The 16,387-nt window shown below is 44.8% G+C and overlaps 1 protein-coding gene across 1 annotated transcript; it reads left to right on the forward strand.

Moving 5' to 3' along the window:
* Positions 1 to 284: 284 nt before the first annotated feature.
* On the forward strand, positions 285 to 16,387 carry LOC133950043 (synaptopodin-2). Its single transcript, XM_062384203.1, has 4 exons — positions 285 to 474; positions 7,649 to 7,800; positions 8,828 to 9,609; positions 11,263 to 16,387. Exons 1-4 carry the CDS (start codon positions 367 to 369, stop codon positions 15,210 to 15,212), a joined length of 4,992 nt encoding a protein of 1,663 aa, XP_062240187.1. The 5' UTR covers positions 285 to 366; the 3' UTR covers positions 15,213 to 16,387.

Here is a 16,387-nt window from a genome sequence, read left to right on the forward strand (position 1 = left end):
AATAGGAGTCAAACAATACTGTATGTGGATGAATAAAATAGTAATACAAGTATTAAAAATGTGTATTAATACACAATAATATTAACTTTTTGTTCAACTCCAGCCCCCTCGCCTCTCTCTCCCTCTCCCACTCCCTCTCCCCCCTTGCAGAACTCAAACCACCAGTTGCACGCCGACGCCTGCAGGCGGGTCCTTGCGCTGTGACGTCTGCAGCAGCGGGCTGGACTGGGGCAGAACTGGGGATGATGGGGATTATACACAGCGGCGGCGGTGGTGGAGAGGTGGTACGTGCAAAGTGCTGCCGCGGCCGTCAGCTCGATGGTAGCAGCGCTGCTGTGTGCATGAGGAAGAGCGGCGCGCAGCATCATGGGCACCGGGGATTACATCTGCGTGACGCTGCGTGGGGGTGCACCCTGGGGATTCACCCTGAGAGAGGGAGAGGGAGACACCTACAGACCCTTCCTCATTTCACAGGTATCTGTCTGCATGTCTGTCTATGTCCCCACGCCTCGGTTTCGATATGTGCATCTTTTTCTCTTTCATCCTCTATCATTCTATAGCTTTCTCTCTCACTCTTCATAATTCTATATCTCTCCCTCTCTATATAACTCTCTCCATCTCTCTACATGTTTACCTCTTTGTATAACTTTCCCTATCTCTGTGACTCTCCCTGTCTATATAACACACTCCATCTCTCTATTTATCTCTCCCCTTCTTTATAACTGTCTTTATCTCCCCCTTTTGATATAACTCTCTCTACCTCTCTCTATATATCTACCTCTCTCTATAACTCTTGCTGTCTCTTTCTATATCTCTCCCTCTCTCTATAAATCTCTATATCTCTCTCTATCTCTCTCTATAACTCTCCCTGTCTCTCTCTACATCTCTCCCTCTCTCTCTATCTCTCTCTATAACTCTATAACTCTCTCAATCTCTCACTGTATGTCTGCCTCTCTATATAACTTTTTATCTAGATATAACTCCCTCTCTCTTTGTATATACATCTTTCTCTATATAACTTCCTCTTTTTATCGCAATATGAAAATCTATATCACTAATTGACATGAAGTTATTATTTAAATGGCTCATCTGAGCAAGTTGGGCTCTGTCTGTAAATATGATGAAAGTTCTACTCGTGTTAACTGCTGGATATTGGAGACAGTATGAATTCCCCGTCAGTTGGATAACAAGAGCCGTTATCTATTTAAGTTTGGATAAAGTTTCTTTTGAGCCTTTCACTGGAGAAAAGAGAAATCTTAAGTGGAACAGTCCCCGGTGGGAGAAGTGTTTTTTTTTGGAGCAGTGTGTGCGTGTGTGTCCCTGCATTTTTTTGTGCGTTGGCTGTGTTTTGGTGTGCGAGATTCCTCTGGACCCTTATATGGTCAAGGCCGAGGGAGAGTGTGAAGCTGAGGCCAGTGTGATCTGTTATCACTCACAAAGATTACAGCAGGAAGGCAGCACATCATTCGGACGTGCAATCGACCTGAACAGTGAAGCGTACGTGTGTTATGTAGGAAGCCAAGGGAGAGAGGAACATGCAGATGGGTGCAGGAGGTTAGACAAATGTAGACACTGTTATAGGAACATATCGGCTCCACGGCGTTTGCTTGGGGCTGATAGTGTGGTAATAAACCTTAGAAATGACAACAGAGGATTTCACCTGCACACTTCAAGTGATAAATGTGATGGTGCATGTAAATACATGGTATAAGAGGAACTGTAGTGTTGATTGATAATCCTGCTGTACAAATAATTTCCATGTTAACTTGTGTCGTTTGCTCCTCTTGTTCTAACACAGGCAATAATGTATGACTGTTATTTCTAAGAGTAACAGGCTGCTTTGTTAACAGGCTGCTTTGTGTCACTATAGTTGGCACTGATGACATTATCCAACCTAATCCTCTGGACCTCAGGAGCATTATTTACAATTACATTATACATTTAAACTATGCACAATGTCCCTATTTCTCTTGAAGCTATGACACTTTAATCATCTAGAGTTAGAGTTAACGAGCATTTGCATAAACCCCAAAATCATGTTCACTATTTACTTTGAAGGCAGATAAATACACCAATAAAACCATCATTCTCTTTTATTTCTCTTGTGATGTGGTATGATTAAGTTTCAGAACATTTCATTTTAATCTACTGTACGTGAGCAGTGAAAATGGTAGAGCCAGGTGCTTTTATTTTGAAGAGCAATGGAGCCTATATATAGTCATGCATGTTCGCGAGTGCTCAGGTCGCACACGTCTCTCACTGAAGACGTAAATGTTTTTTGTCCAGCTGCATTCCTGTGACATCAAAGCTCCGGCAGAAGAAAGCGTCCTGAGAGCATCGGTTGATCATTTTAACGGGATAATGAAACACTTATCTTCGAGTAGGGCTGTAGCTATTGTGTCCACACCTCACTGCATGAGTCTCTGCAGACTGAACAGGTGAATGTATAGCCACCTCAGAAACATCTGGACTGAGAGGATGAGTTTATCATGGAGTTCTGGCATTTAGATTCTCGCTGTTTCTGAAGTTACTTCCATAAGTTATATTCAAATATATCAACAATATAGGTCTTAGTCTTCCCCACTCTCTGTGCCCCTTTCATGCTTAACTTCTGTCCTACCACTAAAGGCCATAGTGCCCGAAAATATCTTTAAAAAAAGTATTATTTAAATAATAGGACCAATGAAATGCTTTTTCACAAACGTATTCCCCTTCATGTCAGGGCAATCTTACAAGCCTGTTACTTTTAATGTACGCTGAGCCAATACCCCCACTAAGTTATGTTCACTGTAGGGCAAAGGAGTTCTGCATGAGTCAACATGACCTTTACGAAAGGCTTTGCCAAAAGGTCGCAGCATCCGCAAGCTCTATCAAGAAAATCAACTGTTAAAGTCTGCTGTCATCTTGCCCTGATGGGAAAAATACCCCCTACATCTAATGCCCGTTTAAGCTTTCATTTTCTCTCCAAGCCCCCCCACACAAGATTCCTGCAAATACACTGGATTTGAGTGTTGGTCCTGTTAAAACCAGTGGTAGCCGCATTTGATCTGTTGCCTCACTCGCGGACATCTGGGGGCTTTGGTCCACCTCATCTGGAAGGCATAACTGTGAACATGCCTCCAAACTCTTCTGGAGGGAGAGCAGAGTGTGTTCGGTGAGAGTCGAAAGGGGAGGACGTGCCAAGATGGAGGCCTGTAGGCCACAGTTTCTTCTCCCGTGTGTGTGTGTCTGAAGGAAAAATGCGTTTCTGTTAAACGCTTCTGTTGAATGCTAGTGAACAGAGAAACAGTGATTGTTCCGTGCGCTGACAGGCGGTGCAGTGCGAGGGGGCACGGGGTTACCACTCTCAAAAGGTTCTCTCCATATAAGGGAAGCTGTGTGTTTCTTCTTAGTTGGAGTCATGGCCCGAGTACAAAGTTGATGAGGTCACCTTTATTTTTAAAGCTACAGAAACTGCAACCTTTTTTTTTTTCAAATCCCGACCTGCAAATTCACCAACACACCTTCAGAAGAAAACATGGACGAATTATCGTGCGCACTTTTTCGACGTCTTACAGAAAACAACTAAAAAGACCCGGTGATGTCATTTGCATTGATAGGAGACAGACTTTCAGAATTAGAAATTGTTTAATCATCAGAATTAGAGCAGGAGACTTTTTTCGGCCTCCTAATTACTAAAGCATGTCATCTTGGTATGTGGAATGTCAACATGCATCAGATCAGTCCTGGACCGCTGAATAGCAAAATGTAATCCTAATTCAAGTCTGCAAAGTTTTCTAACTTTTGGGGCTGGAGCCTGCACATTGATATTAATTACGCCAGCTAATGAGAATTTTATCTAATTTCCATTAAACTCTATTCGCAGGCTGAGTTAGGAGTCCTCCTTGCCTGGATTATCTTGGCCTTCGCGGAGTAAAGAGGGCTCTTGTTGCTGATGTTTCAGCTCTAACACGGCACCATAGGAACCTCATTAAGCTGCCAAGCAATCAGCAAAATGCCATTGCCTCATTCGTCCAGTGCATTTTTTTTCCTGGAGTAAACAAAGTGCTCCACAGTTACAGGAGTTTTGGCATTGTTTGTTTTTTCGTTTTTTTTTGTAACGTCCCGGTCCACGGAGGCAGCAGATATGACCCGAGACTTTTTCCTCTCACATCATTCATGCAAATTAAGGCCAACAGCTTAAACATTTGGATTACATAGGAATGAGCTGCAGGGCTCCTGGTTGTTGACACTCAATGCCTTCTTTTTTAACACTTTAAAACATGGGTTATTCATGTTTCTCCTTCTCAACTGAAGGATCAAGGGATAATTTATTGACACAATTTCCCGATTTGGACTGGATATAGTATGAATGGATATTTCAGGAGAGGAACTGATGTTTAACTCTATTTAAATATAGTTTAATGTTAATTACTAAATGTAAATATCAGTGCTGTCAATGGTCAATATAACTGATAATATCCATACTCTCAACCTAGTATCCATGTAGGCTTCTTTCCAAATTAAATCTACATTAGAAAACCCAAATTAAGACGCATTAAGATAAAGCTGTAAAACCCAAATTAAAGTAAATAATAAAGGGATCTGGGGTTTCTCTGTTACAGTATAAGTCAGTAGATACAATCCAATATGTTTTCAATCAGCCCAGTAACTGGCCTTCCATTAGGTATTCTGCTCCGAGCGAATAAAGACTGGATGAGTAAAGTAAAACATTAAACACAACTCTCCTCCCTACATGGTGTAAGTGGTACCTGTAAACAGCTGGAAAATATTTACCTCAAATGTACAAAAAAATTAGATAATTGCTTTAAGCTGCGAAGGGCAGGAACCGCCGGGGGCTGCACGAACACACTACTCTGTCCAGCTTCTCCTGCGATTTCTTTTCCATTGTGCTTGAGCCCATTAAATAGATAATTCGAAAATGGCCGACCCGGGGTAATGCAGCGTAAATGTTGCCTTAATTGTGACCCCACATGATGTGAATTCAGACGATCGGGTTCTGCTGGTAATTTTCAGAGAGCACTTAATTAGAATTTGAAACTTTCCAACACTGTTTACGACCCCTCTCGTCCGACACCTACAGTAGTGCTCATTGGTTTTCCTCTCCAGCCCCAATTACTGCAAACTGGGGTTTCCCTTTACAACCAGTTTACGAGCAGCAGGATAGAAACACCAGGTGGTATTCTACCTTCTTTCGAGGGTTGCACGATTGTCTCTGTGTTGCGAGACGGGAGAAGAGGACAAATGTTTCCCCTCCTTTTTTGGAGCACGGCTGGTTTGCTGTGGCCCTGAGGACAAACCCAGAGTCCCTGTTGTTGTGAGGCGTGCGTCCCCCATGGACAGGCTCACAGGCCGCCTTATAGGGCGTGTGTGTGCGCTGGTTCACTCTTTTAAACTCAGGGATGGACTCAGAAGAGTTTTTACCTGAAAGCTACCAGCTCTATAAAGTCCCTCATAAAATATGTTTGTATATGTAGTCTCTCTTTGTTTGTCTTGGCTGGCTTTTTGTCCAATCCAAGATTTGTGTTTGAGTACTTGGATGCAACAATCTGCTTTGTATGCTCAGCGATTTGTATCAAAAACCAATAGGTTATTTTGGGATGTAAACTGCATTGGTTTCTTCTGGTGTACATCCATGGATTCTCCTCTACTTCCATCAGCAACTGAAGATGTTATGTGTGGACATTGCCATCTAGTGACAAGATTGCGGAACTTCAGGTTTCCAGAGTTGAATGCATGTCAATGGAGGGGGTACAGCTGCCAGCTAGTGTCAAATTCCAAAATGTAAATAGAACAGTATAATAAAATACATTTGCAGTAAGAAGAATGGCATAATTTTTCCAGATTTCATAAAAGTGGATTCGGGTTTGAACGCCAACAACTTTGTCATAGTTTAAAAAATATGGCTTTCCATGAATAAACATAGAACCAATTTAAGATTCACTTTAACATATATATTTAAATCAAGCACACTTGAATCTTATGTCACACTAAACCTATCAAGGAGTTGAGAAGGGATCTTTCCTTCGGCTCTGGAAGTTGTTAGATTTAAAAGCATTTCTGGTTGTGTGACGGAAGAGAGGTTGAGAGTCACATTTTCTTATACGTTGACATTATAATGATGATTTAAAATATCTATACTGCATGAAATATATGATTGAAATCCAGTGGTGCCCTGACTTCGACAGAATGGAATGGTTGTTTAATTCTAGTGCTCAAAAGTTGGCTTCCTTTTGTTTCTACATCGTCAGGATGGTTTATTGGTTTAGTATGATGTTGCAAATCTAGTTTCTGTTTTGCTTTAGGCAGGAGACGGAATAATACAAATGAATCAATCTTTCTCTGTGTTGTTAAAGGAGAGAGAGCTGGAAAACCTTGAACGTGCACTGCTGCTCGTCAGTTTGTCCTCCTGTGTCACTTTAATAGGAGAAACCAAGGAGACTGTTTTGGTTTTGTTATGGTTTGACTCAACTTGAAGAGCACGAAGGAACATTAGTGTGATCGATGACAGAGCGACGTGTTCAGTATCGCCTCAGGTTAAACTGTATTGACTGTGATCTATCATAAGCATTACAGGGTCAATGTGCAGATTCATCCTACAGGGAGAATTAAGGGCTGTGCATTATCCCCACCGATATTTGAAGATTGTGTTTTTTTGCACTGGGTTTTTTATTTGACAGTCAATATTTAGGAAACACAACGAAGTGTGGGAGGGATTGTTTATGACAAGATGTCACGCAACACATGAAACACCCTCTAGTGTTGCTCAAGAAGTAGGAAAAGCACTACAGACCTCACAAACCCACCTAAAGCTCTTTATTTGTAGCATTTGCTAAATTTCTTTCACAGAGAGCATATCCGCTAACTGCACGGAACTGAAGTAATCAGTAATTTCCCCCCGCTTTGAATAAGTGGCTTTTGTGCAAAAATGTTGTCTTTATTAAATCCTCTTATTAATGAACCATTTTATCGAACTCGGGAACCATTTACAAGAGAACAAAACCATCAGTTATTAGCTCAACTGTGCAAGGAGGTGCCCTTCACATGGATCTGGGCAGAGCTGGCCTGCAGCTATAGTATTGCAGTAGCACGGTTAAAATACAAGGTGGATTTGTCACTTTTATTGTTGTACGCATTCAATGCTATCGCGACCCTAAGTGTATATTCTCGTGTGACCAGTGCAAACTGTTGCAGAGATTATTGAGTAAAGTGTTTTGAATTCATCAATATAAAATGCAACTACAACTACATCTCCATTGTTTTACTTTTATATCTCTAGAATAATAATCCAGTCTAAAATGTTTTTATTTGGTTCTTCTACCCAACTGCCATGACTTGAAAACTTCGTTTTATCTTTAAATATTATACTGATTTATATTTTCTCCTTTTATTTTCAAGAAAAAAGCATAATCCATCTTAATAGTAAAAATAATATTGTCCTCTTGTTTTCCAAGATCAAAATGGAGATGTAGTTGTAGTTGGCGGGTTTCTGTATTATGACCTCAGTGAGAACATTAATTGTGACTCCCTGAAAATGGCGGCAGTCATAGTTTGTATATTCACAAGCCGATTAACTGATGCTTGTCCGGTGCTGTTTGTGAAGCGCTCATGTGTGGTTGTAATGGACATGCTTTTGTGTCGTCCACAGGTGGAAGAAGGAGGCCGTGCCTTCTCGGCTGGCGTGCAGGAGGGCGACGAGGTGGTGTCGCTGAACGGAGAGCCGTGCGCCGAGCTCGCCCTCTTACGGGCCCTTGCCCTCATCGACACGTCAATCGACCGCCTGCAGCTGCTTCTCAAAAGGTGCAGCTCCGCATGCCGCCCCAATTGATTCACAATCGGATGAGTATACATGCAAAATCAATAACCGTGGAATATGTTGTGTGTCGTGACAAATGGGCCCTGCAGTGGGCCCTTGGTGTTCACCACCGCAGTGCAGAAATCATTACAGCAGCACTGAATTAGCATTTAGATAGCATGTTGTTTTCTTTCTTCTTTTTATGGCCTGCATCCTTTTGCACAGCTCAGTGACCCTATATGTGTACATACACTGGTTTTAATGCCCGCGTGTGTGTGCTGGTGACTGAATGTGTGTCAGCCATGGTGACCTTCCCGCTGGCTCGGTCCAAGGTGCAACAGATTTGTGTGTGTGATTGACGTGCAGCTGCTCGGCCATTACTCAGTGGGCACTGCCAGTGTGTTTGCCAGGGTGAGATCCCCTCAAATATTGCTGCATGCGCCCTAGTGTGTCCGCATTTAAACCTACAGAGGGGGAGACAGTTGTTTTTCGATGGCGCATTGAAGTTGAACTAATTAGCTGAATCCAATTTATTGTGGCTATAACAGGACCATGATCATAGTGCAGGATTTGTATTAAAATTGTTTCTATGACAGCGAGGATCTCTTCGGACATGGAGAGCAGCTGACCTTGTGGCTAAAACAGGATTAGTCACCGATGTAATTGGCCTAAATTCAATGATACCAGTCACGGATAATAACATTATATGGCATTCATGCTCCTCCTTACCTTGAACGTAAATGTTCGGTTGACAGCGATGTTGAAATGTGATTATTTTCCACTTCAGAGGCCTGACCTTTTCATTTAACTTGCTGTTCAAAGATGAAATCTACTTTATAACAACAACTTCAGCAGTGGAAGACAGGCCTCACCTTCCTATAGCAAGCTAATGGCTCCAATCCTCTGTAATGTAATGTGATTCTTATTTATGTAAAATCTGACTTTCAGTTTCACCAAAACCCCAAATGGCATAATCTCCTATTTAAATGATCAATTTGATTTATTTTTGTTCTCCCCCCTCGTCTCTGACAGATACGGCTCCATTCCTGAAGACGAGGAATCAGACACACATTGTGGTGAGAGGGAACCTTCGTCTGAGGCTTTAGCGAGCACCACCCTCCACATCCTCTCCCCAAAGCACAGATCCCAAAGCCCGAGGGAACTCTACATATCCGAGTCCCAGGACCAGGCCTACTATGGGGAGCCGGACAGCAACACAGAGGCCCCCAAGGGACCCCAGTTGCTTTGCACCCAGCTGGATGCGCCCCTGTCTGATGGTCAGAGATGCCAAGAGCCTGTTATCAGGGAGAAAGAAGGACAACGGTGTTTCTCCCCTGGGAACATGGTGGAGCTCCAGGTTTCCCTGTCTGAGCAAACTTCGGACCAGGCGGGCTGCTGCTCTCTTGGGAGTGCACTCGGGGTCGAGGGGGGACTCTCAGACAGGGAGGTTATCGAGACCATCCACACCTCCGCCATATCGCACAATGTGCCGAGCTCCGTGAGAGAGCCACTGGGCCAGCATGGGGTGGTGCTCGGCTCCCCTTCGGTGCTGGGGCAGGTGGAGGTCATTTTGCAGCAGCCATCAGCAGCCGGGGCAGGGAGGGGCATCTTGAGCGTGGGAGGCCCCAGGGTCAGTGGAAGCGTAGGCTCCCAAAGTGAAGGGGAAGAAGGAGGAGGGTACTGCGAGGGAGACCCTGGGTCTTTTACGGTCTCATTTGGAATTCCCACAGATGAGGCGTCACAGGCAGCAGAGCAGGACTCCGACTCTGAGGGGGATCGAGACAAACCTAACAAGCATCGGGCAAGGCACTCCAGTAAGGACCCTTTCCATTTGTGTTACCTACCATAGTCGTGTGTGCGTTGTGATTTCGTCAATGCATTTGAGTGTTTGGATTAGAATAATCTACTCTTTAAGGGGCTCTTCTACAAGCCAGTAGGGCACTGGATTGCATTTGTCAACAGCATGTGTGCATTCCAGAGCCTGATGGTCCAGTGTGTGTACCCCTCAAAATAGGATGTATCTCTCAGTGCAGTTGGAGGAGGGTACTCATTCCTTTGAATGGGAGAAGATACATCCGGGTCTGATCTGAATTACAACACAAAGTGTTGACAGGGCAGCAGGGAGCGGATTGTATGGTGACGCAGGTTCAATTAACAGAATCTGATAGGCCCTAAAAAACAAAAAGATGTGGAATCGTTCATATTAGAAGAATATGCTGCTCTTTATAAACCAATTCTGCTACTTTTAAAGAAGCTGAATGATGAATATGGATACGGAAGCATTCCTCTGGCTGTGTGGAAGACATAAATATAACACCAGCCCGCTGATGATGCCTGCAGAAGTGGCCCTTTGACAGACACCAGCATGTGCTCCCCCCAGCCCGTTACCTGATCCTTTCGCACTGAGTGATTTAACTGAGCTAAAAAAGTGAGTCAGTTGCTCACTCCCGCTGTGTCCTCCACCTTCAGGTTAGTCTTGCAGCAATTTAAAAACAGTAAGGCTACTTGTTATTTTATCGTAGCGCTGACTTGGTTTGAGAGTGTGTTTGTGGTGTGGTGTCTGTTATCAAATTGGCTTAAGTATGAGTATATGTGATAGATTTCAGCTTTGAGGGTGACAGTTTATGAACTTGCAGATAAGCTGGCTGATAAAGATGCTCTGGTCCTGGTGAATTTATTGCACCCATTAATCTTTAATCTTTCTCAGGTCCAGCTTTATGCGTTAGGGGATTAATAACCAATTTAATACAGCGCAATTTTCGATGGACAAATGAGTATATTAGATATGGATCAGAGAACTTTGTAAGTGCTTTGCGGGAAAAAATGATTTATGTGAGACCGAATGAGCAAATTTGGAATAATGAGGAAAAGTACACGGCTATGGTTGGATAGAATTTGTGTGGACAAAGAATATAAAATGTATTTTTCTTTCTTGTGAAGGGATCAGTTTATAGCTTAGTTTGTACTTGTGATGCAATCATATCAGATCAAAAAGAGAATGTATAACATTTATCATTTACTGGTTAGATATAAGTCTGTTGCTTCTGCTTTACTGGACACAAAGGATGTATTTTTACAAATAAAAGCTGAACCTTATCTTTTTTTACCTTGTCACCATGTTGTATCTGCATAATCTATTTTCAAATCAATGCTGGAACAAATGGGAGGTTTATGTAGTATGAGTTCATTTTCAGATCGATATTCATAGGCATATTACAATAATCAATGTAAAGTAATTTAGGTCAACTCCAATTGTGATCAGTGTAGATACAGTCTGCAACAACTGCCTGTGCCTCCCTCAGTGATCAGAGAACTGAAATGTACAAAGAAAACTGTGACCATTTGTTAAAGCCTCAGTGAAACAAATGAAATATAAAAAAGCAAGCTGTTTTCAAAGTAAAGACTTTATTCTTTTCCGGGACCTTTGTTTCTAATCACTGAATTCTCTATTTTCTATCCTGACGCAGGGCTCAGGCGTAACGAGAGTCTGTCCGAGAAGCAGCTGAAGGAGCACAAGTCCAAATGTAAACTTATTGCTCTCCTCCTCACGGCTGCTCCGCCCAACCCCAACAACAAAGGGGTGTTGATGTTCAAGAAACATCGGCAAAGGGCCAAGAAGTACACGCTTGTGAGCTACGGCACTGGAGAGGACGAACCAGAGAACAGCGACGACGAGGACGAGGAAGAGGAAGACGAAAAACAAGAAACCCATACTGTCGAATTTACCCTTGTGGCTCCGAGCGATTCTGACCTAGATAAGAATTTCCTGACTAATGTCCACAGTAGCAAAGGTGTGCTGACTATCAACTGGGACAAAGGTCTCCTTGATATTGAAAGGAACCTGAACAACAAAGCAGAGATGGAGTGTTTGCCTGATACCAAGGGAAAGGGGGCCCTTATGTTTGTCCAGCGGCGTCAGAGGATGGATGAGCTAGGTGCTGAGCACGATGAGCTCCGGCGCCAGGGGATTCCCGTGGAAGGAGTGCCGGAGCCTGAGAAGAAGACAATGGAGCAGTCTTATATGCAGTCAACGACAGAGGGCCATGCTTACATGGATGTAAATGTACACCAGCAAAGCCAACAGCAGTACCAGCAGTATCAAGAGCAACAGTTCCATGAGCAACAACAGAGCTACCAACAGCAGCAACAGAGCTATCAACAGCAGCAACAGAGCTATCAACAGCAGCAACAGAGCTACCAACAGCAGCAAGCATACCAACAGTACCAGCAACAGCAGTATGAGCAGCAGCATTATCAACAGCAGCAAGTGTATCAGCAGCAGCAAGAATATCAGCAACAGCACCAGCAAATGCAGCAGTATTCTTCAAACATCAATGGCACAGTCCAACATCAAACCAATGAAATGCAGAGTTCTTTAAGCAATCGCACTGCAAAGCCTTTCTCAGCTGCTCCGACAATGTGTGGGACCAATACAGATTCGGTGGGTCAAGGGGAGGAGCTAGCATCCCGAGATGAGCGCATAGCTACCCCTGCTAGTAGGACTGGCCTTCTGATGGATGCAAGGAAAAGAAATACTGGCAAGCAAATGTTCACATTTAAGGAAGCCCCAAAAGTGTCACCTAACCCGGCCTTATTGAACCTCCTAAACAAGGGTGATAAGAAGTTGGGTTTTGAGTCAGGACCTGAGGAAGACTACCTCAGCCTTGGGGCTGAGGCTTGTAATTTCCTCCAGCCTCCACGAGCTAAACAAAAGAATCCTCCACCAGTGGCTCCAAAGCCTGCGATCGACCCCAGCTCTCTCTGGTCCCCACAGATAGAAATGAACAACCAGGACATGGCTCAGTGTGCTGAAAATAGTGCTTCCACACCTGCTGCTGCCCCCACCACAGACACTACTCCTGCTCCAGAGCAAGAGCCAACCCCTGCACCTGCTCCTGAACCCTCTTCCCCTCCTGCCCCTGCGGAGGCTGCTGCCAGCACCAATACAGAAGGGCAGCACACGTGGACTCTCTCAGAGCCTGAATCTAAAAAAGAGCCTATCCAAGTGACAACTCAAGAGGAAAATGGTCAAATTTATTCTAATCCGCAGCCAGAGCCTTTACCTGTAACCACCTGGGCCCCAGCACAATCCCAGTCACAACAAGCATCTACCAATTCCTGGCATCCAGTTCAAGTGCAACCACAGGAACCACCTCCAAGTCAGTCCCCACCACAGTTACCTTGGGTGACAAGACAAAATTCTCAGACCCTGGCTCAGCCTCCACCCCCCACAAAGACTTGGACCCCTCAAATTCAGCCGTCCTGGAGTCAGCCTCAAGAACCGGCACAAGCCCAGACACATGCTCAGGCAGCCTGGGCCCAGCCTCCAGAGCAACCACAGCCTCATCCACAGATCCAACCACCATGGGCCCAGCCTCTAGAGCAACCTCATCCTCAGCAACAGGCCTATCCACCCTGGGCCCAGCCTCTAGAGCAACCACAGTCTCAGCCACAGGTTCATCCACCCTGGGCCCAACCTCTAGAGCAACCACAGCCTCAGCCACAAGTTCAGCCACCCTGGGCCCAGCCTCTAGAGCAGCCTCAGCCACAAGTTCAGCCACCCTGGGCCCAGCCTCTAGAGCAGCCACAAGTTCAGCAAATGCAACCAACTTGGGGTCAGCCTCAAGAACAAGTGCAGCAGCAGACCCAGGCCCCATGGGCAAAGCCATTAGAGGCGGATACACAGCCTCAACCGCCATGGATGCAACCATCCCAGCAGAAATCCCAAGTACAACCTCCTTGGGTTCAACAGGCTCAGCCAGAATCCGAGCCACAGTCGCCGTGGGTTCAACAACAACAGAAACAGGCTCCACAACAAGCTTGGCCACAGGCCCAGGCACCCTCTCAATCACAGCCACCTTGGGTCTCAGCTCAGCCTCAGCAGCAACAGCAGCCCTCAATTAATGCATGGCCACCATCACAAGCTCAAGCCCAAGCTCAGCCCCCATGGATGCAAGCACCCCAAGCACAACCTCAAGCGCAGCCTCAAGCCAATTTGAATCCATGGGCACCAGTACCTGCCCAGGCTCAGCCCCAACCATCATGGCCCCAGCAACCTCCAGGGCATGGACAGCACTCAATGAATTCTTGGGCTCAAGAGCAAAACCAGGCCCCAAATCAACCACCACATTGGGCTCAACCAGTTCCAGCCCAGTCCACACCACAGCCAAACTGGCAACCAGCCACAGCAAAGTCTCCACCACAGCCATCAACGAATACAGCCTGGCCTCCAGCTCAGACTCAGCCTCAGACACATTGGGCACAAGAGTCCCAGCAAACACCTGTGAATGTTTCCACGTCAATGGTGAACACTCCTCCTTCTCCAAAACCATGGCTTCAACCACAAAATGCCCCACAAAACCGCACCCCACCCTCTCCACCCCAGCGAATGCACTCTTTTACCATACGTCAAAGAGCTTCACCGCCGATCAACCCGATGGCCACTATCTTAAACCCATCATCAGCAGATCCAGCGAATGACATGCCAGTTGTAAGAGGGAAGGGAGCGGATATGTTTGCCAAGAGACAGTCTCGTATGGAGAAGTATGTTGTGGACTCCGAGACTGTGGAAGCGAACAAGGCAAGCCGGTCATCATCACCAGCAGCCTCCTTACCGAATGAGTGGAAATATAGTCCAAATGTACGTGCTCCACCTTCACGGGCGTATAATCCTATTCACTCACCTTCTTATCCCCCAGCAGCGACAAAGCAGATCCCTCAATCTAGTCCTGCATCCAAAGATAAGAAAAAAGCCAAAGGGAAACCTGCACCTAAACCCCTTAATGTTATAGATGTGATGAAGCATCAACCATATCAACTTGATTCCTCTCTCTTTACTTATGGTCCAGGAGTGGTGGCTCCGAAGCTCCCTGCGCCTAAGCCCGATAGTTCCCCTTCTGACCCCCCTGCTGAAAACCAACCAATTAGTTATGAGCAAATGGCTCCCATCCAACCAACTGGACCACTTATTGCTCCATACCCCCAGCAGGCCTATGGGATGCCCATGCAGCCAATGATGCATGAGGGCCACTACCAGCAAACCCCAGCTAATGTTTATGCCAACCCTAATGCTTATCAGCAACCCCCTGCTGGCCCTTACCAGCAAGCATATAACCAACAGTATCAACAAGCTGCCCCACCTGTTAATCATCCCCAAGCTCCTCAACCGGCAAACCCTTCCTACCAACAGGCACCGCAGGTTCCTTACCCACCGGCCAGCAGCCCTCCCTACATGGCGGCTCCTTCAGTGCCTTACCAGCCACAGCCTCCCAGTAGCTTTGTTGTTCCTAGTTTCCCTGTGGCTGCTAGGCCTGAATCTGCATCAGGTGGCAACCCTGCAGCCGCTCCTAAGCCTAGATTTACTGCCAAAAAGAGCACAGCTCAGGTGTGGAAGCCGGCAGAAGTTGATAAAGAGTGATTTCATTACATGCAATGTGTCGGCTTGAACCGCAACGTTGGTGCTCTTACAGTCCAATGGCATGTGGAGCATTAAGAGCACATACAAGTGCTGTAATGACATTGTACAATTCCACCTGCTCTTGACATTGGACAGAGCTTGGTGGTTCTCAAAGAGATAATGTGAATGGTGTCATAAAATATTAGGAGCATAAGAATAAGAACAGGATGTAAGTATAGCTCTTTAGACACAGAGGAGCATTTCTATATAAGTTGATGCATATGGATAGTTCACTAGAAATAGATATATACAATATAAATTGACTAAAGACTCAAATAACTATTGATAAATGTTGCGCAAATTATGTGCAAAAGAAGAAGAAGAAGAAAGGATGTAGGAGAGGCTGAAAGAAAGCTGAAAGAAAAAACAAAATCAAAACGGTGAATGGTTCTCGACTGTGACAACAGGAAGTTGATTTCTGAAAAGAAGAAAACACTAAATGTGCCTAAAAACAGTAAATAAAAAAAGTGGAAAAATAGTAATGACGTGTTGGAGGGGGATGGTAAGCAGAGGGCTAAGTTTGTAATCTTAGTGATGTTGGTTCAAGGTACAGGGATTATGTAACGATACTGGAGAAAACGGCAATACTGCTTTAGAGTGACAACCAAACAGTGGCTTGCTTAAATGCTTGATTAGTAAACACTTTTTCTTCAGTGCTTTCTCTTCCATAGCGCTCGCTGAAGTGGATTAGTTTTATTTTAAGCTTTTTACCAACTGTTGCATCATGTTAGGTCCTATATTTAAACGGCCTCATGAGAGGGAGAGCTGTGCTCCAGGAATAGACGGCTTGGATTTCAACTGAAGCCTTAAGTGAAAGCTACAACCTGGACCCCTATAATATTTTTTTGAAGAAAGCGAAAAATGTATTGTGTAATGTAGTTCTATTGCCCATTGCCCAATGTCCTCGTCTCACTCTTTAATGCATCTTCACCTGCTTTTGTTTTATATGAAGAGACAATATCCAAAAAAGGAGGATTGTTCAAAGGATGACCAGCTCAGTAATGTTCACTTATATATTTTTGGTAGAGGGCTGCCTCTGTTCTTTGTGTTCTTTTCTTTTCCCCGTGTGTGTTTCTCTTCATAGTGCACTTTCTGTATGATTCACTGCAGTGCCATTAAAATGTCTTTTATCCTTG

The sequence above is a fragment of the Platichthys flesus genome, chromosome 24, assembly GCF_949316205.1.
Source record: "Platichthys flesus chromosome 24, fPlaFle2.1, whole genome shotgun sequence".
Classification (NCBI taxonomy): domain Eukaryota; kingdom Metazoa; phylum Chordata; class Actinopteri; order Pleuronectiformes; family Pleuronectidae; genus Platichthys; species Platichthys flesus.

What these genes read in the sequence shown, in the direction of transcription:
- LOC133950043 (XM_062384203.1), top strand. Translation starts at nt 367, where the DNA reads ATGGGCACCGGGGATTACATCTGCGTGACGCTGCGTGGGGGTGCACCC. An exon ending in GACCCTTCCTCATTTCACAG is followed by an intron (nt 475 to 7,648) that starts GTATCTGTCTGC and finishes TGTCGTCCACAG; the next exon opens with GTGGAAGAAGGAGGCCGTGC. An exon ending in CTGCAGCTGCTTCTCAAAAG is followed by an intron (nt 7,801 to 8,827) that starts GTGCAGCTCCGC and finishes CGTCTCTGACAG; the next exon opens with ATACGGCTCCATTCCTGAAG.